This window comes from Mesoplodon mirus (genome assembly GCF_964341445.2).
Source record: "Mesoplodon mirus genome assembly, chromosome: 6".
Lineage (NCBI taxonomy): Eukaryota > Metazoa > Chordata > Mammalia > Artiodactyla > Ziphiidae > Mesoplodon > Mesoplodon mirus.
In genome coordinates this window covers 37,324,453-37,350,736 of record NC_138982.1, presented here as the reverse complement: position 1 = coordinate 37,350,736, position 26,284 = coordinate 37,324,453, and the positions used below count along the sequence as shown (strand labels likewise).

Here is a 26,284-nt window from a genome sequence, read left to right as displayed (position 1 = left end):
TCTCCTCTCAAGCCAAAAAAATATTCTCCTATAACAACTTATTATTACATTTTAGAATTTTGTCCTTCGCATTTAGGTCTTTAATCCGTCTAGAATTGATTTTTGTGTATGATGTAAGTACAATTTTATTTTTTTCCATTAGGATAACCAGCTGTCCTATATATGTATATCCCTTCTTCCCTCAAGGCTACAATGTCAGCACTGCCATAAATCAACATCTGATGAATGTTGTGTGGGTCTGTTTCTGGGCTATTTGATAATCTCTATACCAACACCACACTGAAATATAAAGCCTGGAAATATCCAGTGTTTTATGAAGTGTGAAGAAGTAGATATTCTCATACTACATTGGTGGGAATATAAATGGTAGCAAACTTTGGGGAGGAAAATTTAGTAGTATCAACCAAATTTTAAACATACATATTCTTTGTCCAGCAGTTCCACTGATAAAACTACATCCTATGGAAATGCTCATTAAGACATGTACACAAAAACTTATTTTCAGGATTTTAATCGAAAAAAAAAAAGAAAGAAAATCTAAATGACCATCAATAGGGAAGTAGTCGTTTAAATTATAGTATATCCATGCAATAGGATGCCTTGCAGACTTTGAAAAGAATGGATTTGAGCTGCAAGTACTGACATAACTTTCTTTTTTTAAAATTTATTTTTGGCTGCGTTAGGTCTTTGTTGGTGTGCGTGGGCTTTAGTTGCGGCGAGCAGGGGCTACTCTTTGTTGCGGTGCGCGGGCTTCTCATTGCGGTGGCTTCTCTTGTTGTGGAGCACGGGCTCTAGGCACGCGGGTTTCAGTAGTTGTGGCTCATGGGCTCTAGAGCGCAGTCTCAGTTGTTGTGGTGCACGGGCTTAGTTGCTCCGTGGCATGTGGGATCTTCCCGGACCAGGGCTCGAACCCGGGCCCCCTGTATTGGCAGGCGGATTCTTAACCACTGTGCCACCAGGGAAGTCCCTGACATAACTTTCTAAAATACACTGAATGACATAAAACAAGGGTAGCATAGCATATAACATGGGGTTCTATGTGTGTAGGATTTTAAAAAACATATGAGCATATACATTTTTTCTAGAACAATACACCCAAGAAACTTTAGTATTCCCCCTTCGGGGGAGGAACCAGAAAAAAGTTGACTTCCTTAAATACCTTTCTGTGAGCTTTGAAATTTTATCAAATGTGCTTAATGTCACTATTAAAATATTTTTAATGCAAATATAAAGTGATTTGGAAGGGAAAATGGCATTATTTAAGAAAAAAGGTAGGAATATAGGTATTTTAAAATACTGGGAAAAGTCAGTGCTTGAATTGCAAAAGAATAAACATTAACCTCTGGAATCTTTGAGTGCAGTGGTACAGCAGAAGTGGTTCTTAAATTATTTTATCCTCGTTGGGAAAAAAGTCCCCCAAATCGACATTGTCAGGCGTTATAGAAAAGGAACTGAAATCTATTCAGCCTTTAGTGTAGCCAAATGCAGTCAAAGCCCATTAAATGCTGAAGGGACTGAAATTATCTTCTAAGCATGCAGTCCTAAAACACAGGGAAAGCCACTGAGCCGTCTTTCCACTCAAATCAAGGGAAGCGGCTCCAGAGCCTGGAACAGCTCCCCTGGTGACCAGTGAGTCAGTCACACAGGCAGACCAAGTGAAAGGCCCCTTACCCATCAAATGCCAGGAGCCAGCATGACAGAGACCTGGGAAGAGGTACTGTGGGATAATCAGAGTACGACTTGGAGTCAAATTCGGGTGAAACTTCTTTAGCCTATCTCCCCAGGAAGATCTCCAGTGAGAATTACCTCCAAGTTTTATTTTGAAGACAGGACATTATGATGGGCCAAGAAGGGAACACTGGGCACAGAAGTTAGACAGTGGAGGAACAGAGTTGATCCAATGAGCAAATTGATGAGGTACTGAGAAGTACTTTGAGCACTGAAGTAATGACGGCACCAGTGTTTCAAGTCCTTTGGATTTTGGATCCATGAAACAAGTCAGGAATCTGCTGTCCTAAGTGGCAGCTTCTGTATCAGTCACAGAACCCTGGCTTACAGGGTTTGGCCATTCAAAACCAGGTACCTAACGAATGAGATATGCTTTTCTTCCTCCGTGGGAGAGATTCCAAGGCCAGGGCACAGCAGCGATCTCTCTGTACTTGTGGAGTAATCACAACCCCAACTTGGTACAGGGACAATCTCATTCAAACTCCTAGAACTCCCTGTCCTTCCCTGCAGTGTATACCCAGAGTAAAGCAACTGGCAGTGATGGAGGGGGAAAAGGAAGGACAGACATGCAGAACTGTACTGCCACCTGCAGGCTGTGGTGCAAGGGACACGATCATTTGCTACACAACCCACAGAGAATGGAAGGAACTTGGGCTCAAACTAGGTCTCACACCAGCCAACCATCCACACGGCCCACGGCAGAGGGACACATGGCTCCTGCAGAACCTGCGATACAAGGAAAGCCCTCCTACCCAAGCACAAGGCCCAGCACATCCTGCCCTCTCTGGGATTCCTATGGCCAGTAGTTAGCTCCAAGGTCTCCTGTTCCATGGAGCACTCTTTTTGCATCCATGGATGCTGCTTCCCCTCAAACTTACCATGGCTTACATGGCATTAGCTTTCCGTCTGACCTTCCCAACTATTAATAAATTCTAAGTCCCTAGTCTTCTATTTCACCATTTCCCTCAGACCTCCTGATACTTCACATCTGGCTCTACACTGTATCTGACTGATAGGTTTCCACGGGCCGGTCACAGACATGACGGGATGTGTGGAAAGTTGCATTATTTTCTTGAAAAATTCAAAGTTAAAAAAAAAGAGAAATGGGGGAAGTATTAAGCAGGAAAATAAATCCAGAGCGGGCAGTATTCATGCAACTAAAGAGCAAACAAACGTATATAAAGACACAGAAAAAAAGAAATGTTATATATATCATTCAAATCTTTATTTTGAACAGATTCAATCAAAAATTTTTCATAAGGTTATTTACAGTACTGAATGTACAATTCTGAATGTATGCCTTTTTGACATCAGGGTACCATTCTTGAGCAGCAATACAATTTAAAAAATATAAAGATGCAGTATCATTTCTGATATAAAGTTACTTAAAAAAATCCAAAGTCTTAGGGAATTCACAAATCATAACAGGAAGTAATTATTGTATTAATTTAATGTGCACATAATTACCAAATCTTAATACATTAAAAATATGTGTAAATGCCTACAGACTGTACAAAAATTAACATTTTGTTAAAAGTTCCCAACCACCTCCCACCATAAATATACAAAAAGCCTATTTTCAGATATGTCAAAACTGCATGCATGAAATCTTAGAATGTTTTCTAAAGCTGGAATTTTGCTCTTCTCTGGACATTGGATCCATAGCCGTTTGGGGGAACAGAGTACATAAACACTGATATAATTTTCCATGCTTTTGAAACTGTGCAGTAGTTTCATAAACACGGGAAACAAAATAAATAGTAAAAACTGCAACAGTTCTATTTAAATGCAAGTACAATTTGGAAAGCTTTTGAATGTAGGGAGTATAAAGCTAATATAAACGGTTTTTATTTTGTTGTTGGCTTGGCCACTTCTATTCAAGCATTGTTTGCAGCATTGCTCTACAGCAGTTGGTGCCAGAAGATACAAAACATATAGTTACCACTACTTATATTCGAGGGAGGAAAAAAAGCTTTAAACAACCCTGAGGGAGACACACGTTAAAAATCTTGTTATTTATTTAAAAAGTTAAAAAGTTACATAGTATTTAACAATTACTTTCCTGGACATTTCTGTCCTTTAGGTATGTGCATAAATAAAATTTAAATCGGCAATATTTATTCATCTTAATACATCAAAATAATATATGTACAGATTTTAAAATTTAGATCTGTATACACGCAAATAATTTAATGTGAAATTCAGAATCAGAATGACTATGTAATGGTGACCTACAGAGGGAGGACTCGTCTATCTATGGCACTAAGTAGGACCCACACCTGGACTCACAGACATTCTTCAAATCACATTCTGGAAGCCATCCATTACAACCTGAACAACCCACCTTGTCTATGTTCAAATCTAACCTCCTACACATGCTTTGTCCACCTACCTAAAAACCTCATTCCTTTGAAAACAATATGGACAGATGTGATATAAAACCCTTATAAAATCTAAATGTTAAAAAAGGGGGGAGGTTGTCAAAAATATAGCTCTTTATGATCATGCTCTTAAAGATGTTAAATACAATCTGATAATTGGATTTTTAAGCTGCTACTTAGCAATTACTTTAATTATATGCTTCAGTATTTAAATCAAAGAATAAAATTTACAATTGTGGGAGATCACTGAAGACTACCACTCGTATGTATTGGAAGTGAACTGAATGTGGAAATTATAAAATGATAGAGAGTAATTAACTATAAAAACAGTGCTAATTCACAGCTCAAGAGGTCTAAGATGCATAGCTTCATAGAATCATTCATGGAACAATTGTTCTTATCATCTAATGTGTATTAATATAGTATCATACTTTTTTGATGGAAAACTTTGATTATATTTTTCTAAGAATCATCAGTGGCCACAGCAGTTAACAGTGATCCTGAGTGTAACATACATTTTTCTACAGTTAACCAAAAATCATCAGGTCTCTGCAGCATAAAAAATGAGAACCATTTGGTTTTATGGTTCTGGGTAACATTTGATCAAATTGGTAAATATGTATCAGGAAAATAATGATCAGCTAGAAGTAGAAAGCACAAGCATGCTACCGGTCAAGGAAGAGCACAGGATAAGATCACACAATCTTAGTAGTTTAGTGTCTACTTTACAGCAGTATCAGTTTTCTTGTTTATCAGAACTTTGGGCTTTGCCAAACTGCTGGATCTTACCTATAAAGGCATTTTTAAATTACTTTAATTTTGTTTAGAATTTAAACATTAACCAGGAAAAACAGAAAGATGAAAAATAGCTTCCACATTTCTTTTGGCTCAATGAATGACTTTTCTTTTAAACTTTATTTCATTTTTTTTTTCCTCCCAGAAATTTCCACAACCAAATATGCTCATTCGTAAACACCCAATCCAAAATAGGTAAACTCTGACCTCTGGCGCCACCTAATGGCATAAAACAAACCCGCCAGGTTCATACTGCTTTGAAAAAATAGCAGTTATTCAACACCACTCATTTTTTTAACCCTCATTATTGACAGGAGAGACATACATCAAACCTTTACAATTTTAGGAGGTAAAATTCTAACTCAAAAAACTAAAAAACAAAAAACTATTATCCTATGTCTTTAGGTAATTAAAGACGTAGAAGAAAATAAAAAGACATTTAAAATAATATAAAGCCTGAGAGGAAAAAAACAGGTATGAGGAGATATTAGAAAGGTAGATATACATCTACTGCCAAAAGAAATCGGCTTTTTTCCTACTGAAAAGGCTTCAGCAACATTTAACTAAAGCAAATTATACTACTGGCACCAGACATAGCACAAGATCCATTTAACAGCTCCGAGGAGCATCTCAAGAAGGCAGTGAAGCACCTCGCCGATTAGAAAAAATAAAACCCAGGCAGTCTGTACAGAAAATACAAAACCATAAGTGGAAATTACCTGAGTTGCAACACCATAAAATTCACTCCTAACTCGAGGCTATTAAAGGGAACTGGTGTTATGTACACTAAGTTTTCTTTGGGAGAAATATTGAAATCAAATAAAAACAGGCTTTGTACCTATTTTCATTGGAGGCTAATTAACACCCATTTTATTTATCAACCACAAATTTAGGGCCTGTATATAAATGATGACTTTTTCTAATAAGGGGGCTGTGAAAATAAATTTAAAGGCATAAACTAAAGTCTTAGAAGCTAATATCTAAACACCTTCCAGATACCAACTTTCTTCTGTACCCTATAAAGAGTATCACTGAGGATAACAATCAAGCAAGTTCTGGAAATATATATAATATTTAGAGTTACTGAATGAAGGTATAGGACTTTGAAGATTGATTATTAATTTAACTGACAGGCCAATCTCTTTTTGTTTGTTTTGTTTAAAAAAAAAAAAAACTCAAGTCAGCTACTATATTGGAAGGGACATAAATTGAAAGGGTGCCATTCTGAGGCACAGGATCAGATTAAGTCCTACATTTACATTCTCCTCAATACTGCTACTAGAATACCACTGAGACCGATTCACTGCTATGTTATGGTGATGATCTGACATGATCCATTCTCCTTTACTAAAGCTTTCGCTTCTGTTGTTGTTTGAGGTTTTGGTGGCCATTCCGGGTCAACCAAGAGCTCCTGGGCCAGATACATGTACTTGGCCTTTGGCATCTTCTTCCTACAGTTCAGGGCCCAGGACAAGCAGCATTTTCCCCACCAATCCACCGACTCCTAAGAAAATAAGGAAAAAGAGGAACACCCAGTAGATTAAGAGCTGTTGTTTTTAACAAGTTTGTTAAAGCATAGTTCATCAGCACAGAAAAATAAGACTTCTGAGCACAACAAATACATGAAGGAAAGAAAAAAAAAATCCACGCTTAAAAAAAAGTCAGCTTTCCATTATTTAGGAACATTATTTTTTTAAGATTATATTTCTAAAGTATCCATATAATTTATACTTCATTTTATTTAGTTCTATGTTCCTACTTCCTCCTGTATGCAGATACATTTTAAAAATAACGTGTAAATCTGGAGTCTGTGATTCCATAACATAAAACATCTGATGTATTAAGAATAACTTCAAACTATTCAGAGAAAACGTTTTTAATATTTAATATGAAAACCATCCTCCTATCCTGAACTATCTTTTGGTACTACTGCTTCTAGCAACTTAACCACCTGATCATTTTTGAAAGAAAATGGTGTAAAGATACCACTGCTACTGTTAATATCACCTTTCAAAGCATTATGTAAATATTGTTATGTCAAAATCAGAACTTAGATCATGTTTAATGCCAATCACTTCTTTTAAAACCACATTCTCATTAACATAAAAAACAATTTTATTTTATAATGATGGTTTCCCCTCGGTGGTCCACAACTGGAAAGAGGTAAACAGAAAACTATAAAGTCCTAATTCTTAGTATTATTTCATTATAAAAAGCTCTGCTGTCACGGACTTCCTTCGGATCAATCCCAGTGTTTTTACTGGATGTGATCTTAGATAAATAGTTCTTGAAGAACAAGAGAGCAGAGTCCCTGGTTATTGTACAAAAATGTACATTCAATAAAGGCCCTCAGAGTTTGTCTTAATTGGAACCGGAAATAAATGAAATAAAACTAAATGACTATACTGAGACCTGTAGTTATATTCACCTCTGAAGAACAGTCAATTCTTAACTATTTTGGCTGTTTCTTCTACAAAGCAACATTTAAATCCCAGGTTGTTCTGTTTTGCCATCAACTTATAACCTAGGCTACAACCAGGTCTAAGCTCAACTGAAGTAAAGATGACCCTTGAGCAACACCGGGTTTGAACTGTGCAGGTACACTTACATGTGGATTTTTTTTAGCAAGTACTACAGTGCTACATGATCCACAATTGGTTGAATCTGCAGATATGGAGGAACCCTGTATACAGAAGGCCTATAAATTATATAAATCAGAGCAGATTCTTGGCTGTGGGGAGGCTCAGCAACCCTAACCCTGGCATTATTCAAGGGTCAGCTGTAATCTCACAAAATTCCGGAAGCATTCTAATGTTAACTCTCAAAATATCTTCATGATCAAGAAAGGCAAATTTGCTATAACACAGATCCTAAAACACAGGTTTCTAAATTGGCCAATGGAGAATAGCAAAAATACTTTAAAATGAAAACTCTTTAAAACTTCTTCATACTTTGACTTGGTAGGTCTCATCGTACTGAGACAACCACCAGGAACCTATTACTCTCTCCTTCTTCAAAACTAGGGGTGGGCATGCGGCAGAGAGCATGATACACAATAACTACGTGCTTTTAAAGGCCTTCTAGTTCACTCTGTCGACAAAACAGTATAAGCTGCACCACTACCAAGAATTTAAAGGCAAAAACTGTGGTTTGTCACAAGTAAGCTATATTAAATTAGGGGTGGGGTGGGTTAGTGGGGATACAGATTTGAGGATTATTCATCTAGTAGCCTCTTTACTGTCATAGCTAAAAAGAGTTATTACCATCACCTCAAAGGAAGTCCATAAGAAAACATTTAGCATTAGAATATAGATAGAGGTTAGTTATAGGACCCTTCAGGTGATCCAAATAACAAATAATTCCTTCCCGGGATAGGTGTACACATGACAAACCTTAATATTTAATCTGAGCAACAGCTCACTACCTGGACCTATCTTTTCCCCAAGGTGTTTAAATTCTTCCATCTAATTGCAGGGGGAAAAAAATTCATTGTTCCTAAATCAATGTGAAAGCCGTCACTTTTTATTTTACAGCAAGTAGCACTGTTAAAGGATCACAGAAAAGGGCGAATGGTGAATGCTGACTTAAAAAAAAAAAAAGGCAGAAACATATAGGCCTTGTCTGTCCAGATGAGCCAGCTGGGCTGAAAGCAATGCAAAACAGGCTGAGTTAAGGAAAGTCACAGCCAAGTGTATTCAAATGTAAGACATACACACACACACAAACAAACAAAAACTAATAAAATCCATCATTTCCCCACCTGTGGAAAATGAGGCAAGCAATAAAATTAAAATGAAATCTACTGCAAACAGAATCACAATTGAATAGTATTCTTTTCACATTAATGTGCATGCTTTTTTAAAAAAAATCCTCATGTCCCTATTAAAAGCAACATACACTTGTTATAATTTAAAAAATAAATTCAGTCACAAGGAACACTAGGCATTCCCCCCTCCACTATAATTAGACTCATATCTTGTTCTTGTACCCTCACCTTCCCCAAACAGCATACACAAAAAATACACTATAAGCAAGCATGGGCTTGTTAATTTACAAACACAAGCATACCACAGACATCCTCAAACAATATAATTCACTGGTAGAGAAAATAAACGGTGCTACAGGCATGCTAGAATAGAACTAACTCAAGGGAGAAAAGACAGTGGCAACAGGACAAAGGCAAGCACTGTGCAAGGAGAGGGAAGAGATGAAGCATCACGGGGCTTAGAATGAGCACCAAGGCCTCGCCAAACATCTAGGGTAAGTCTCTGAAGCAGAACACAGGAGCCCCAGCAACTCGATCTTGTGATTTGCTCCTGAAAGGACTGGTTAAATAACCAAGTGTATCCCTCAGAGAAGGCAAAGTGGCTACCACAACCCAGCAGAAAAAACACAAAGAACTTTCAAAAAGATCTACAGCTAAAATTCTCCTGCTTCTTAGACCAGTCCAAGCTGTTCATTCCAGAACCCCAATGCCAGCTAACTCCTAGCAGTGTCTTTTAGGAAATGTTTTCATAGGCAGTATGTAAGATATAAACCCATGCTTATGGGGAAAATGTTGTAATGGTACTGTGGTTTTCATAAAAGTCTTCTTCCATACCAATCCTGAATATAAGACAAACACAATCAGAATGAGCATTCTATGTAAATAAACTCGAATAATATCCTAAGTGGCATAAAGACTACAGCTAACATCTGGATTTTTCCCCCAAAAAGGGAAACATAATCAGGACACATTCTCAGGCATTATCAAAATACATGACGGTATGACTCCAGTTCCACATCTACCACTAAGCAGCCTCAGTTTACCAGACACAGGGTAGGCACAAACGCTTCTTCGAAAGAGAATATGAAGCACAGATCTCAAACACGGGTAAAGCTGTACAGAAAAACACAGGTGATGGGCCCCTCCACTGAAGACTTCTCATTCAGTAGATCAAAGGTGGAGCTCAAGGCATTTGTGATGAATATCCTTACTTGAAAATCACTGCATCTCAAGAATCTTTTTTTTTTTTTTTTGGCAGAGAATAAGTATTAACATCTGGAGCTGCTAAAGATCATTACAGAAAAAAAATAGTTACATAAAAGTTTTAACTTTGATTATTTACAAATGGTTTACTTAACCTGTTTTCAATTTGATTCAATGGACATTTACTGAGGCCACTGTGCATTAATAAGAAAAAGAACCACTGTGGGAAATAAATGACTATTATATAAAAATCTTTCTGTATCTAAATTAGGTTAGCTGTATGTATGTTCAGTGGGCCAAATAAACATAATATCTAAAATGTCTACTATTAAATAAGATGACACCTAAAGGCTTATTTCATTTTTAAAGAATAGATGGAGGCTTTCTGTTATAGGAATATTATGGTCCTGGGCCCAGATAAAACTGAACCTGAATTCCAGTTCTAACACTGTTTCCTCATCTGTGAAGACAGGGATATCTTCAGTCTCTCTACCCTAACCTCTTAGGTGGCTGTAATAACTAGAGAGAATTTATACAAAATGCCTCACAGTGTCTACCATAAAAAGTAGGTTTTGAAAACAGTAGCTGTTCTTTGTCTCCATTTTGTCACTTGATTGTTATATTAGTTTGCATCTCTGTGGCCTCATAATGTGAGACAGTGTGGCACAGTGGAAAAAACACTCCTCTTGAAATCAGAAACCTTGGCTTCAACTCCCAGCTCTGCCACTCATAAGCTGCATAACCATGGCAAGTTGACTGAATGCTGTTTCTTTATGTATAAAACGAAGTTAGAAACACCTTAAGATTGGAAGGATTCTGGAGGTGTTACATAGCTGCCTTGCAGATCACCAGATATTTTGGACATGGTTACTAGAGATTTCTAGGTGAGGTTCTCGACTTCACAACTCAACTGCATTAAGACCTGGAGCCTAGTCCAGGGTCTTTAGCTGTGAAACTTCGAACCTTACTCAATGGTCTCTGGGTTTATATGGTAAGGAAGGAATGAAGAAACATGGCCGTTCTTCCCCCGACATTAACAGAGAAGGTTGAGAGCTGCGATCTTAGAAGACCTCACGGGACTCTTGGTAGGAAAGAGCACAGAATGGGCTCCTAGGTGTAGCAGGTCACTCTCATCTTTACTTGCTTTTTCACCGTATGGCAGGGTTTTCCAGCCTCGGCACTGCTGACATGTTAGCCCAGACAGTCTTTGTCTTGGGCGCTGCCGTAGGATGTTTACTCAGCAGCATCTTCAGGCTCCACCCACCACATGCTAGTAGCAACCTCACCCCCACCACCCCCGCCAATTGTGACAAACAAAAATGTCTCCAGATACTGCCACGTGTTCCCGGGAGGATGGGGGGATTACCCCTAATTGAGATCTACAGCCTTACAGTAATCTGACTAACTGATGGGCTCTCCAAGGGTCACAAATATGAACAGTGAGAGCAAACTACAAACGGAAATGTTGGAAGATGAAAGCACAGCATTCCGTGCTAAGAGGTTATAAGAACTCTCTTTTCTGAAGCCAATGATTTAAAAAATGCTTTCTTAAAACATGACCCCAGAAACTGAAGGCCAAACTTCTTGTCTACTCAGTGGTGCTCAGAACTGGTAAACACATGGGGCCAGCGGGAGCCTCCCTGCTCAGACCACTCTCTCCCCAGAACACTTCAGAGGTACAACTTCACATGAGAGGCACAAACTCTTAAAAATAATGAGGACACACACTTATTTACACATTTTTAGAAAAAAGATGTAGCAAATGATAGAATTTTCTGCCATTTAATTTTGATTGAAAAGTGAGGAAGGCTTTCCAATTCAAATGTTTTAAAGGAGCTTTATGATACCCACTTTTGACTTAGCGTACAGCTCCTCTTCAGAACCTGCATTTCCTGTTTAGATCAATAGTCGGAGATCTCTTTGGAAAAGCTAAAAACTCAATGGAAATGTTTTCCTTGGCCAAGGCCTTGCCAGTACAAATATTTTATATGAGGACTGATGATAGGACCCAAAGTTAACCCTTTGAAGCAATGTAGTGAGGTAACCAAGACACAGAGGAGATGTAGCTCAGGGACTTGAGCCTCTCTCTAATACAGCTCTGGTCATACTTACTAGGGACAACTGTGCCTTGCACTGCTTTGAGAAAAAGAAACTAAAGCAGATTCCAGATTTATCACATTATTACAAAACTATCCTTACTCATCATCAAGCATTAGAAAAGGAAATGGTGCTCTGTAGAACTTATAAAGTGATCCTGTGATACTACTACACCAGGCATCAAGCCTGATGAATTACCAAAGCAAAGCTCAGGACATAGCTACTCAGGTAAAAGAAGGCTAAAAATAAGTGAGTGACCCACACCAGGGAACCCTCTTGAATTCGGAAAGCTGCTTTCTGGCTTGGGGTGAGTGAAAGGTTTAGAACTCATGTGTATAAGGTATATCGCCCACCTACAAACAGCAATGGGCACAATAACGAGGGAGTGAAACTTTATGCTGTCAAGTTCTCTGTACTCAAAAAAGCTGCTCAGAGCTGTGATTCAATGGTACTGGTTTAAAAAACAAGACTAACCTATATTTTCTATCAAGAATTTCAACATCCTAACACCAAAAAATAGGTTTTATTCATCTGCTTCTCTTTTCTTTTAACCACAAAGAAAGTCAAAAGTCCTTAAACCATGGTTTGTATAAAAATGAACACTAGCTCTCTGAAAATGTTTCTAAATGATGAGAGACATATGCTGGGGAAAACCAAAAAGCCACCCAAAATTAAGGCACAGTAACTGAAAAGAAATCAGAAATAATTCCTCAGAATTTTGACCTTTGGACTCTGATCCATGAAGAAAGAATTCCCATTCCATAACTTTATTTACATGAATCTCATTTAGCCTCTAATGGGACTCATAAAAACTGGAAACATAAAATTTAAGCCAGACAGAAATGGAAAAATTTACCACTGAGAATAAGACCTTCACACACAGAGAAGATAAGGATTGGAATGGAAAAGAGACTTATGAAATTTCTGAAGTCCTAAAAAGACTGTAACAAATGTTTGCCATGAATCTTCTAGGACTCCTTACAAAAAAATGAAATGCCAGGCATAGAGGAAAAGGTTGAGCAACACACAACAGAATACCACCCTACACAATGCAGAGTACACAACTGACGTGAAGAATTGAGAGTAAGGGCTGATTTCCAACCTGTGGTGGCTGTGTGGTGGTGAAGCGATATTCTCCTTGTTTGTCTCGATTGAACACAACTTTCCAAAGGACCATGTCAAGGAAGAAGTTCTGAGAGATAGTCCAGCGAGTTAAGAATTAAAAATGACTACGTCATTCTTTATTAATGCATACATTTAAAAAGGCTCACACAATGCTGAGACATTTGTGAAAAACATGATTTGGTTTTCATATAGAGAATTTCAGTTTATATTGCAAAAGGATAAAGAATAACAACAGGACTTTTGTAACAAATATAAATCATCATAAAATTCTTGATAAATTTTCTACAAAGTATGGCTTTTATATGAATCCTCAGGTCTTTCCCATATTAAAATAATGCTTATAATCTGAAGTATTTTTCTTAACAGTGAATTGAGTTATTTATATCTATATACAACTATATCTATATGCATATGATGAAAAATAATTCTTTTGATAGTAAGCAAGAATAAATTAAGGGAGATTAAGAAAGGATTCCCTAGAAATTGTTTTATAAAAAGATTTTATCTTAAATAACATTTGAGTGAAAAGATGAACTTATACTACAGAAAAAGGAAAGCTTTTAAAGTACAGTATCTTGGACATGCATAAAACAGCAAAAATACATTAAAATGGGCAACCTAAAAAGATCAGTACCATAATAACCATGCTGTCCACTATGGCCCCAATTTAAATACCAAATCATCTTTTAGAAAAATATCAAATTAAACATAATTAACAAGTCTACAGCCATTATCTCTAAAGTATACATGTTTCCCACAAATTACCTAATTTTAATTCAAAAGCCTACTCTATGAAACCCTTAAAAATCACAACTGTATCTCCTTCTTCATTTGACATACTGCTACTGTAAGAGTGAATAATAGTAGCTCTGAGAACAGACCAAATTTTATTAATAAGCAGCAAGTGAGAACTTACTATCTCCTTTTAGAGCAGCTGACCTAAAGGAATCCTAGTAGGAGAATAACTATACAGTATAAAATGGATCAAAGAGTACTTAAGACCTCTTCCCTCTAAGGAAAACTTAGAAGTAAATACCAAGGAAGAAGTTCCAGCAATCAGTGCTGAGATTAGGTAAGTTCATCATAGTCACTATTTTACAATTTCAATAAACTCTCTAATTATTAATATTTACTATACTTCATGGAGAGAGCCCCCTCCCTTTCCTCCCTTAAATGGGAGATTTTACTGTACATCAGAGGACTTGGGTGGTGCTCTGATTTCATGGCCACTGGTTTACCAGTTTATGGGCCACCTGAGCACCAATCTTCTCTCCTTTCTCTCAGTCACTAATTTTTGATTTATAACTGCTTATTTTCTCCCATCTATGACTGCAGCTAAATCATCTCTCTCTCTTTTTTTTGGCCACGTTGCATGGCATGAGGGATCTTAGTTCCCCAACCAGGGATCGAACCCACGCCCTCGGAAGTGAAGGCAAGGAGTCCTAACCACTGGACCATCAGGGAATTCCATCCTATCTCTTAATATGACTATTATTAGCTCATGGAAAAGTTGAGAAGAGAAGGCTAAATGAATTTAACTGCAATGAAACTGAAATTTTTTGTGGGCTTCCATAATGTTACCTATCCATTTCCCCCATTACCATTAAATCACCAAGAATTGCAAAGCAGCAAGGCAGCCACTTAATTATGTAAAGTGCTTACCTCTACCACGATTGAAACAAAGGCATTGACAAGAACAATGATGAGCATAGTTACACGCCACTGATATGGTACACACACTATCTGTAAGACAAAAATTATGTTAATATAGTATGTAGTTGATATTATAGCATTATATCGTAATTTCCAAATTTATTTAATTCCTATTATATACCAAACACTTTCACATACATTATCTACTCAATCCTCAACAATGCCACAAGGTAGATACTATACCCGCTTTTCAGATGATAAAACGCAAAGTGAAGTAACTCAAGGTTTAGAAGATACATTAAAGTGATCGAACTTAGAGACAAATCCAATTCAAACTCAAAAGCCCATGCTCTACTAGATCATGAATTTCTAACAAGTCTATTTAAAAAATAAAGTCCTATCTTTAAACAATGAAGTAGATACTGATCTAATAATGAAGTACTACTCAAAACTCTACACTGTTTAAAGACAAATTCATAAAAAGAACTGTGCAGATCAATTTAAGAAGGAAGTTTTCACTTTAAAACCTGTGATTAATTTCTAAGGCCTAAAAAAAAAAGAGGAGAAGGAAAAAAAAAATCTCATCCATGCATTCATCTCTTTAGTCAGCAAATATTTACTGAGTACTTAGGTACACACTAGTACCTGTGTCAAGCGCTGAGGAGTGGCACGATATGTTTTAGAAAGACACTTACGGCTCAGCAAGGATTTGAGGGGTGGAGACTGCTATACTGATCCAGGCAAGAGACAATGGTAGCCTGAACTACAGCGGTGGCAGACATAATGAGAAATAAATATATCTGGTCTCTGTCCCTGGCTCCTGACACAGGGCTCTTTAAACTCAATTTCCTGAGTGGTGGGAGAGATAGGAATATCTTAAACAGAGCTTCTAAATCCGCTGGAATTTCCTGGGTATCAGGAATGTTTTCGTTCTAATAAGGCTACTCTTCATGGGCTTCAGGATGTGGGCTGGTCATCAGAAAGACCAGGGAGAGGGGAGGGGCTAAAGATCGAGTGAATAATTGATCATGCCTGTATGATGAAATCTCCATTTAAAAAAAAATCCCTAAACTACAGAGTTTGGAAAGCCTCTGGGTTGGTCAACACATCCGTGTGCTGGGAGGGTGAAGCATCCCAATGGAATATGACAGAAGCTCCTGTGCTTGGGACCCTTCCAGACCTTGGCTTATGTACCTCTTCATCTGGCTGTTATCCTGTACCTTTATTATATTCTTTATAATAAACCAATAAACGTAAGTGTTTCACTGAGCTCTGTGAGCTGTTACAGCAAATTACCAAAGCTGAGATGAGGGTTGTGGGAACCCTGACTTATAGTTGGTTGGTCAGAAGAAGTACAGGTGACATTCTGTGACTTGCTTCTGGTGCCTGGAGCGGGGGCAATCTTGTGGGACCACGCCCTTAACTCGCAGGGTCTGTGCTCGCTCCAGGTAGTGTTAAAACTGAACTGCAAGACACCCAGTTGGTGTCCAGAGAACTGGCTGGTGTGAAACAACCCCACACATCTGGGGTCAGAAGTGTTTTGAGTAGGAAACAATAGTTTCCTTTTAGGTGGCAGATGGGATTGGAGAGAGACAGGGATACAGAATAAGAAACCTGAGAAAATCTAGGACCAGACTGGCCATGAAAAGAGAAGGAAAAGACAAGTATACACAAACACAGAAACCTTGGATAAATGGTAGTATCAAGAAACGGAGTCGAAGCAGGGTTGAGGGAGAACATGATGAGCTTAGTTGTTTAAATGTTGACTGAGAAAACTGATGGGTGAACCACGCATATAATGTTCAGTATGTTAGTAGACATTCAGGTTAAAGCTCAGTTGTGAGACGAGGCTAAGGGTATAAAGTCAGGAGTTTTCAACATATAGATGGCAACTACAGGGGAAGCCACAATTAAGGATGAGGTCACCTGAATGGATAGAGTAAGACAAGGGATAAGAACACAAATGTGTGGAGCACTAACATTTAAGACACAGGCACAGGGTTTGGAACCACAATGGAGAATGAGGAGTCACAGAAGAAGTAGGAAAAGGTCAGAAGAAAGCAAAGCATGATAAAATTCCAGGGAGAATGTCTCAAGAATGATGGCATGGCTAACCTGTCAAATACTGCTGAGGAGACAAGTAAGACTGAGGGGAAAGAAAACCCACACACACATCAGGGGTACAAATCCACTGGACTTAACAAGAAGGTTGTTAATTGCCCTGGCAAGGGCAGTTTCAGTAGACTGGCAGGGGTAGTAGCCAGATTAGATTGGTTGATGAGCGTGTGAGAGGTGAGTTGCATGTAGCATTCTTTCAAAAAATAATTTGGCTGTGAAGCAGAAGGCATGTGGTGAGAGAGAAATATTATATAAATGTGTTATATTTCTTCTTTTGCCTAAAGTGCTTATCTAAATCCCTGAATGAAGCGTGTGGGGAAAGAGATGCTCATACACTGCTGGTAAGACTATAAACTGTCAACCTTTTCAAAGTTCAAAAACATCGTATTTATAAAAATTCAAATTTTAGATACCCTTTGGCCAAGCAATTCTACTTCTGACATTAACCTCTAAATATGCATTTGTCCTTCTTAACAAAGTGTGCAAGAATCTGCAAATACAGCATTGTTTATAATAGCAAAACAGTGGAAACAACCTAAATATCCATTAAAGGGATTAGTTAAAATACGGAAAAGTCCATGAAATGGAATGTTCATCCATAAAGTGCTTATAAGCTTGATACCCAAACCTGTCAATAACATCAAGAAAAGAAAACTAAGTTTGATCTCACTCATGCAACCACAAGCAAAAATCCTAAACAAAATCAGTCAACCAAATCCAGCAGATATAAAAAAGAATGCATCATGACCAAGTTGGATTTATTCTAGGAATGTGGTGTTGGTTCAACATTTGAATATCAGTCAACTGTAATTCACCACATTCTCCTGGAAGAAACACTATGTGATCATTTCAACAGCTGTAGAAAAAGCATTAGATAAAATTAAACGTCTATTTATGTTAACAACACCACAGAAATAAGCTTCCTCAACCCAATAAAGAGTATATACCAGAAACCTACAGCCCACAATATATCCAGTGGTGAAATACTAGGAACACTCCCTGTAGAGTCAGGAACAGGACAAGTACATCACTATCACACCAACATTCGTGTGGTTAACAGACATGAAAAACACATAGAAGGCGTAAGGACTGAAATGTGAGAAACAAAAAAAGTCACTATTTATAGATAAGTGTCTAAAACAAAATCCTAGAGAATCTAAAAATTTTAAGAATAAAGTTTGACAAGGCTGATGGATACAAGATAAATATCCAAAATAACTGCACTGTTTCCACCAGCATAAAAGGACTATAAAATGCAATTTTAAACAGATACTTATCAGAGGAACAAAAACCATAATACTACAGGAATAAATCTAACAAAAACTTGTATAAAAACCTTTAGGGAGGGCTTCCCTGGTGGCACAGTGGTTGAGAATCTGCCTGCTAATGCAGGGGACACGGGTTAGAGCCCTGGTCTGGGAGGATCCCTCATGCCGCGGAGCAACTAGGCCCGTGAGCCACAACTACTGAGCCTGCGCGCCTGGAGCCTGTGCTCCGCAACAAGAGAGGCCGCGATAGTGAGAGGCCCGCGCACCGCAATTAAGAGTGGCCCCCCCCCCTTTTTTTTTTGCGGTACGCAGGCCTCTCACTGTTGTGGCCTCTCCCGTTGCGGAGCACAGGCTCCAGACGCGCAGGCTCAGTGGCCATGGCTCACGGGCCCAGCCACTCCACGGAATGCGGGATCTTCCCAAACCGGGACACGAACCCGTGCCCCCTGCATCGGCAGGCGGACTCCCAACCACTGCGCCACCAGGGAAGCCCAAGAGTGGCCCCCTTAAGTCACTAGAGAAAGCCCTCGCACAGAAATGAAGACCCAACACAGCAAAAATAAATAAATAAATAAATAAACTCCTACCACCCAACATTTTCTTTAAAAAAAAAAAAAACCTTTAGGGAGAAAGATATTCTGAAGAAATAGAGATATTCTCCCCCTCAATTTTTTGATAAACCCAGTGTAATTCTAATAAAAATTCCAAGAGGGCTTACCCTGGTATAAACTTAAACTTAAAATGTATACGGAGGAAGAAAAGCTCAGGAACAGCCAAAAAGATCATGATGAACAATGTGAGGTGGGGATAGGGGTCCTATCCAAAATCACTTACAAAGTCGTATCACACTTTATACCCACTAGACAAACATTGGCAAAGATGTGGAACAAAAGATCTCATACACTGATGGAAGTATAAATTGGTATAATCGCTTTGGAAAACAACTGGAACCTCAGAAAGCTAAAGAGGACATGCTCAAACTTATACTAGAACACACCAGAAGACTGTTTGCCCTAGTGGTATGCCAAGGTAGGGCGGGTGGTAATGGAAGGAGTATTTTACCACTGACATTGTTTAGAATTCCCACGACAAGGTGATATTTCTAGGATATGGACGTTTAGTGGGCTTTATTGCTGGTTTTAAATTCTCAACAGCATTGTACCACCCCTTGCTGCTTGTACTTGGGATGAACTCTTTGATGTTACTCAATCCCTTACACTGAGACGTGTATAAGAATGTTTACATCAGGAGCATTAATTCAGGAAAAGTTCAGAAACAATGCAGTTATTTACCAGCGGAGAACTGAGAAGTGAATTATGGTATATTCCTATAACGGAATACTATACAGAATGAAAATGAAATGCATGCATCATCATAGTAAGGCTTTTGGGAAAAAGCAAGTCACAGTAAAACAGCGATTACCAGATACCATTTTCATAAAGTTCAAAAGTAAGCAAAACTATCTTTTAAGACTGCATACATATATGGTATAGTGAAAAGTAAGACAATGAGGTAGTGGTTCCTTCTGGGTGTTTGGAGAAAGGTGCACAGTAGAGCCTTACTGGTGTTGGTAATGCTACCTTTTTTTTAGGTAACATGTTGGACTCCTAGGTATTATTTTATTGCTATTATGATTAACAACTTAAACGTGTATGCATATTCGTTTGTATAAAACAAGTATTTCATCTTTCATAAGGTTTTTAATGAGAACGAGAATAAAGAACTCAATGGAGAGCACGTGATGAGGCAGCGCCTGCAGACTACTCAAGAAGGAGGTTGGTACGGGACGGGTCAAATAATGGAATCAATGTTCTTTTAGTTTTAAAGACCAAGGGACATTTAATTTGTTTGTGGACAAAGGGAAATGGAACTAGAAGCAAAGACTGAAGAAACAGGAAAGAAAAATATCAGGTAGAGTCAATAAAGGCTGCTGCTATTTTAATTATGTTCCCTTTGGGTTAATATAACTGGATCTTCGAAAATTAGGAAAGAAGAGATCCTGGAAAAAAGAAACAAAGACAGTTTAGTTTCTTTCCCCAGTAACATAAGAGCAGAGGAGGGGGATAGATCTTAAGCCCTAGCAATCATCCAGAAGTCTCATTTGGCTATGTGATACTAATGTGTCATTTTCCACTACTGTCTTATTTACCACTGCTATCCCAGATCCTATTACTCCTCAGACAATCAGTAATAATTGATGTGCTTAAGCCTTACCTGAAGAATCTGGTCAATAGAGGCGACTGGATGCAACATGATGAATAATATGAAAACATACAAAATAATCAGAGACACAACAAAAAAATCTGAAACAGAAAGTAAAACAATTAAATTAGGGAGTTCCTTTAAATAAAAAGGCATATAATAACAAATGGTATACTGTCGATCTTAAATTTGGTTTTGAATACTTCTATTCCGGTTGATGAAGTATATAAAATGTGTGCTCTATGATATTTCCTAGAGTATGATACATCATGCAGGCCTAAAGGATTTATTTATGTAATGGGAAAATAATCAGCATTTATAAAAAATAAGAGACAGACCTTTATGGATATTTATTTGTGTACCTCACAGATAGATAGCTACTTTACAAGACAACCAAGCCAATCTATAATCACAAACAGGAGACTAGACTACGTACAGCAAAATTAGATTATCATTTAAAACATACATGCAAAGACAATTGATTGTAAAAATGCTAATAACATTTATTCTCAGTATTAGTTATGTTATAATCCTAAACAGAGACACTCTAAGTTGAATGTAAGTATATTTCTGTTCAGTGAATCCCACTTTTTCATTAATTTCCTCCGTGAAAATATTTCCACAGAAAACGCTAGCTAAAACCCAGAAACTGAGTTGATCTGCTACTTTAAATGTGGGCTAACCCTGTGGCTTGCTGTGGTAGGTAGGGATGGTAAATTCCATCCATCAGTACTTGTGTCACTTTCCTAACTCAAAAATAAAACTCCCTGCTCACGACCATTTTGTTAACTGTGTAATACATGCATTCACATGCACGTATACAAGCACACCCTTATGTAACAAGCCACGGGGGTGGAGGGGGCTCAGAAATAGTCTCAATTGTATTGACAGACCCCAACTTTTCCCCCCTTTTTTCTTTGGTCTTGATATTTATTTCTAAGTTCCTATTTGAGGTCGGCTTCAAAACTCAAACTTTACTATGACCACATATAACCAAAACTTTATCATGAAGCCTTCAGACTGAGTAAAGAAGTTTAATATACTATTTACAGACTGTAAATGAAGGAAGGGGTCTCAATATTTTTAAATGTGGGAGTCATTTGTAAATATGAAATTTGTTAATCTGTCAGTTGAAAACTATAGGCCAACAGTTATTATTCTATAGAAACAATACTGTGTTTTATATATATATATATGTTTATTGTTTTATATATATATTTATTGTTCTAGAAGCTTAGACTGAAAGTTATACTAACATTCATGCCAAAAGTGGGGAAACTCTTTTACTATGAGCCACTGACCAACAGGATGAAAAATATGGAACCCACTTATATAAAAAAGGAATTTTTTTCTAGATTTTTATCTTTTCCAACATTCTACTAAATTGCAAACAGGATGGGACTTCCCTGGCGGTCCAGTGGTTAAGACTGCGCTTCCACAGCAGGGGGCGCGTGTTTGATCCCTGGTCAGGGAACTAATATCCCGCATGCTGCGCGGGGTGGCCAAAAAATAAAAATAAAAATTAAAATTTCACCAAAAAATAAAAAATAAATTTCAAACAGGGGATACAACATTCTATTCAATAAATGCAGCAATGAAAGTAATACGTTATATAGCCATTCAAATATCTATATAGTCAGTTAAAGAAAAAGTGTTCGGAAAGTGCTAGTTGGAAGTACACGAACACACACACACACAAGCACACACACAAAGACTAAATCAGAAAAAGGACCAAAAAAAAAAAAAAAAAAAAGTCAGAATATAAATTCCAAAGAGAGACAGAGAGACAGAAAAGGTTTTGTTTCAATAAAGTAATAGCCCATATTGAATGTTTTTCAAATCCTACTGCATTTTTATAACGATAAGCAAAAACAGACTTGCAATCTAGTCCTGACATGTTAACAAAAAAAAATTTTTTTTTACTCGAACTCAAAAACTTCTTACATCTACCTCAACAGTATTTCTCAACTCTTCATCTGTCCTTCTCCTATAACCACCCCCTTTGATCACACCTCTAAAAATCTGCCAAGATTTCCATCTGAAGGAAAAAATAAATAACTGAATCTTTCCTTTGTTTAGCCAGGGGAGAAAAAGAGGCACTATTCAAAGGAATGTGACAGGGCAGGTGGATGGCTGGCAGATTTAGATAACCACCAAAATGAAAAAAATCAATAAGGATTTCAACCAAGAATGGAAAAGTCAGGGATTCATTTTGGAGAGGTATGAGTTTCTAGTAGACTATGCTCTCAACTCCGGGATTCTCCTGGCATGGTCAGTGATTCCTCAGTGATCGTACTGAAGTGCAAGGAATACTCTTCACCAGAAGACAGCTATCAAAACAAACTCTGTGTTGGTGGTGCCTGGCGGCTGAGGGAGAATGTTCCACAAGTTAAAGAATTAGCTTCTATTTCAGATGCTGCCACAAAGCTATGTGAACATCAACGAGTCATTCAGAGTCAAATTATTTTAACTATAAAATGAGGATATGGTGAGGATCCTGGAGGAAACAGTAGATTTAAGTTATTATTACATACATCCCAGCTATGGCATCACAGAATTGTTCTTCTAATGATACCAGTTCCTTTTGATGGAATATGGCATCAAAATAAGGCACCATAAAGGATTTCGTTCATATTCCCCTTAGTTAAGTGACTCAAAAATAAAAACTTACATGCAGATTTCAAGTCTTACACAGATTTCAAGTCTTTCGTTCTCCTATTCCCTCCTTCCTTACTCAGTTACTTGTCTTTCAAAGGCCACCTTATTCTGCAGGGCCTCTAGATATCTGCTCCAACCAATTCAGGCATGGCAGATGAACAGGCAAAAGATACATAGGCCTGGGCTTCCCTGGTGGCACAGTGGTTGGGAGTCCGCCTGCTGATGCAGGGGACACGGGTTTGTGCCCCGGTCCAGGAAGATCCCACATGCCATGGAGCGGCTGGGCCCGTGAGCCATGGCCGCTGAGCCTGCGCGTCCGGAGCCTGTGCTCCGCAACGGGAGAGGCCACAGCAGTGAGAGGCCCATGTACCGCAAAAAAAAAAAAAAAAAAAAAAGATACATAGGCCTGAACAGGAAGGATACTGGCATGTCAGTAATAATGCCTTCATAAACTGAGAAAGAACCTGGATTTCACAAGCAGTAAATTATAGGGATCAAGTAAAAAAAAACTGTAGCAAAAATTGAAGCCAGATCTCAAGAAATCACATCTAGTTAAGAGAGAGTGTTAGCACTAAGTCCATATGATCATGGCCCCTGAAATGATAGCATAGTCAAACAAGAAAATATAACTGGGCTAAGGTAAAGTTAAAAATGGGTAACCACAGGCTGAAATAAGGTTTTACTTAGATTCAAACTGAACCACTAGAAGACAGCAAAAAACTCTATAATGCCTTAAATGCCTAAGATTGAGGTTAATTCTTAAAAATAATCACCTCAAGATAGACTGAAAACATTACACTGTTTAGATATTGAGAAGAGCACCTAGCAGGTCCCAGTGAAGACCTGTTAACTGTCTATTGTGCAGGACAAAAGGAAAGGCTAATGAATGTCAGCTCTAGGAAAGTCTTAACCTTTTCCCCACTCTTTTCCATCTATATTTATACTTTACATTGTATATCACTTTATACAGTAATACTTTATTTCTGTCATTTCTTACTTTCTTCTCTACTTTTCCTTCTTTGCTACATTCCAAGATCAGGGGACTTCAATGACAGAAAGACAGACAGACAGACAGGATGTGAAAATCAGCAAAGTATGTATATGTTGACTTTCCTGTTCCTGTTGTATTTTCCGGGAGGCATGTTTTAATGACAGCATGCACTTCTGTATGCACTGACAGACATGCACAAGCTGCTTATAGTAAGGACAAAGGTTCTGTGGCTATATTTCTACTAAAATATAATTTTTAACATGTTTAAAAAAAAAACAGTCCAGCCATCAACAATTGAGTTTATTTAAATCAATTTGAAATTTAATAGGAAATCAAAATATTTGAGCCTTTCATTTTTTTGGAAGTTTCCCAAAATAATATAAAAGATGTGTTTAAAAAATAGGCAACTAATAGTCTCTTTCTTTTCTTTTTTTTTTTTTTCCGGTACGCGGGCCTTTCACTGCTGCGGATTCTCCCGTCGCGGACCACAAGCTCCGGACGCGCAGGCCCAGTGGCCATGGCTCACAGGGCCAGCCGCTCAGCGGCATGTGGGATCCTCCCAGACCGGGGCACGAACCCGTGTCCCCTGCATCGGCAGGCGGACTCCCAACCACTGCGCCACCAGGGAAGCCCTCTTTCTTTTTCTTAATTGGAGAAGTATGGATAGGGTGGATTTACTTAGACCTCTAAATTAACTTTCCTGGTGCAGCTTGGCTTACTTATTATCAACCAGTCTGAACACCAGTTTTCTTGATGTAAAGAAAGTTTTGTTCTTTGATAGATGTTTTAGCTACCCCTGGGCATGCTCAATATTTCCTTAAAATTTAAAAATACTGAACTAAAAATAATAATTAAGGTTGATATACGTGTTTTAAGTTCACCTTATAATAAGGTAACTTAAGTTATGAAGTTCTCTTAAAAGTACAGTGATAAACCTTCTATGCAAGGCCTTTTGTCCCCCATGGTTTTAATATGACTCTCAGTAATACAGCCTCCATTTATTAGATAAGAAATATCAGTTCTTTTTAAAAAAGAGAAAAAACAGATTTCAATTATTATCAGCACTTATATTTTTAAAGTCTTACCTGTCTAAAATATAAAGTAATAAAACCTTCCCTACAAACCAGAGGGTAGAAGACTAAATAAGAAAACATGTGAATATGCTTTGTTAACTCTAACATGATATAGAGATGTGAGTAGTTATCACCCCTGTATCACACCAAAACCTGTGGCCTGACATTCTGCCAACTAGAACACTGGCATTTCTTTACAGCAAAAGAATAACTACTACTCATCCCAAGATACTGCAAAAGTCCAGTTTTATGTGAAAAAAAATTTAAGTATTCCATATATTAATTAGTACAGTCTCAAATTTTTAAAACCAGCAATTTACAAATAGTGAATAATTTTTTTCCTCCCAAACCCTAATTGTGATCAATCAAAATATGCTATCTCCTGTTGCCACAGGCAGACAAGCTTACATAGGCACAAGCCTCCATTCTACTGGCCCCTTCTGTGGTGGATGCAAAGGTGACAGAAATGAAGAATTCCAGGTGAATACTGGCTGGAACAGTGTCAAAAATGAGAAAAGACAGCTGGTGCTATGCAGACCACCCAGAAGCAAAGTATAATACCCACTGTTCCAACTGAGGAACCTCTGTTCCTACTTCTAATTCTAACTCTCCTTGCAATGGGCTGTAAAAATAAAAGTTGGAGCCAGAAGTAATAGGATGTGAAAACCAGGAATGTTTAGAACTGCTGGCTTTAATTTTAAACTTAGGGTGGCAGCTACCAAGAGAATAAAACAAGACAGTAAACATCTAAATCACTAGGTTCATTCTATTTGTGAAGATCTATTTTACTTTGAAAGGACAATTTTAACTCTACTCTTGCATTACTTTTAAAGAAGGGAAGCAGGATGGGAATAACAATAAATGCCAAACTTACAATTCTTGTAGCAAGGTTGCCTGAAGGGTTTTCCTTTTGAAAAGGCAATTGCCACTATGAGGTACTGAAAACTGGAGATAAAAAACACTGTGGTATTTTCATAATTTTCTATATTATGTCTATCAGGATTGGTTTCATTGTACAAATGTGAAGAATTCCCATATAGGCTTCCTGTTGTATTAAAAGCTTCCTGTGTACTAAAACACACACAAAAGATTTTATATTAGTAAACACAATATGTTTCCCAAAGGAAACCAGTTTTTCTTTCTAGTCACATTCCGATCAATTAAAAAATTACAAGAAAGTAAGAAACTTCATTAATTAATAAGCCTCTCTTACTTAACCCTTTCCC

The 26,284-nt window shown here is 37.8% G+C and overlaps 1 protein-coding gene across 5 annotated transcripts in view; it reads right to left on the bottom strand.

The window, feature by feature from the left end:
- Positions 1-2,929: 2,929 nt before the first annotated feature.
- The window catches only part of ATP13A3 (ATPase 13A3), a 78,373-nt gene continuing 55,018 nt past the window's right edge, over positions 2,930-26,284 (bottom strand). For 4 of the 5 annotated variants that reach the window (XM_082624624.1, XM_082624625.1, XM_082624622.1 and 1 more), the window contains 5 exons: positions 25,933-26,129; positions 20,349-20,437; positions 14,758-14,838; positions 13,073-13,162; positions 2,930-6,408 (listed from right to left, as the gene is read on the bottom strand). In XM_082624624.1, coding sequence (XP_082480750.1) covers positions 6,211-6,408; positions 13,073-13,162; positions 14,758-14,838; positions 20,349-20,437; positions 25,933-26,129 — 655 coding nt within the window. In that variant the 3' untranslated portion in view covers positions 2,930-6,210. The remainder of the gene's footprint in view (positions 6,409-13,072; positions 13,163-14,757; positions 14,839-20,348; positions 20,438-25,932; positions 26,130-26,284) is intronic. The other variant, XM_082624626.1, reaches the window with a different exon arrangement.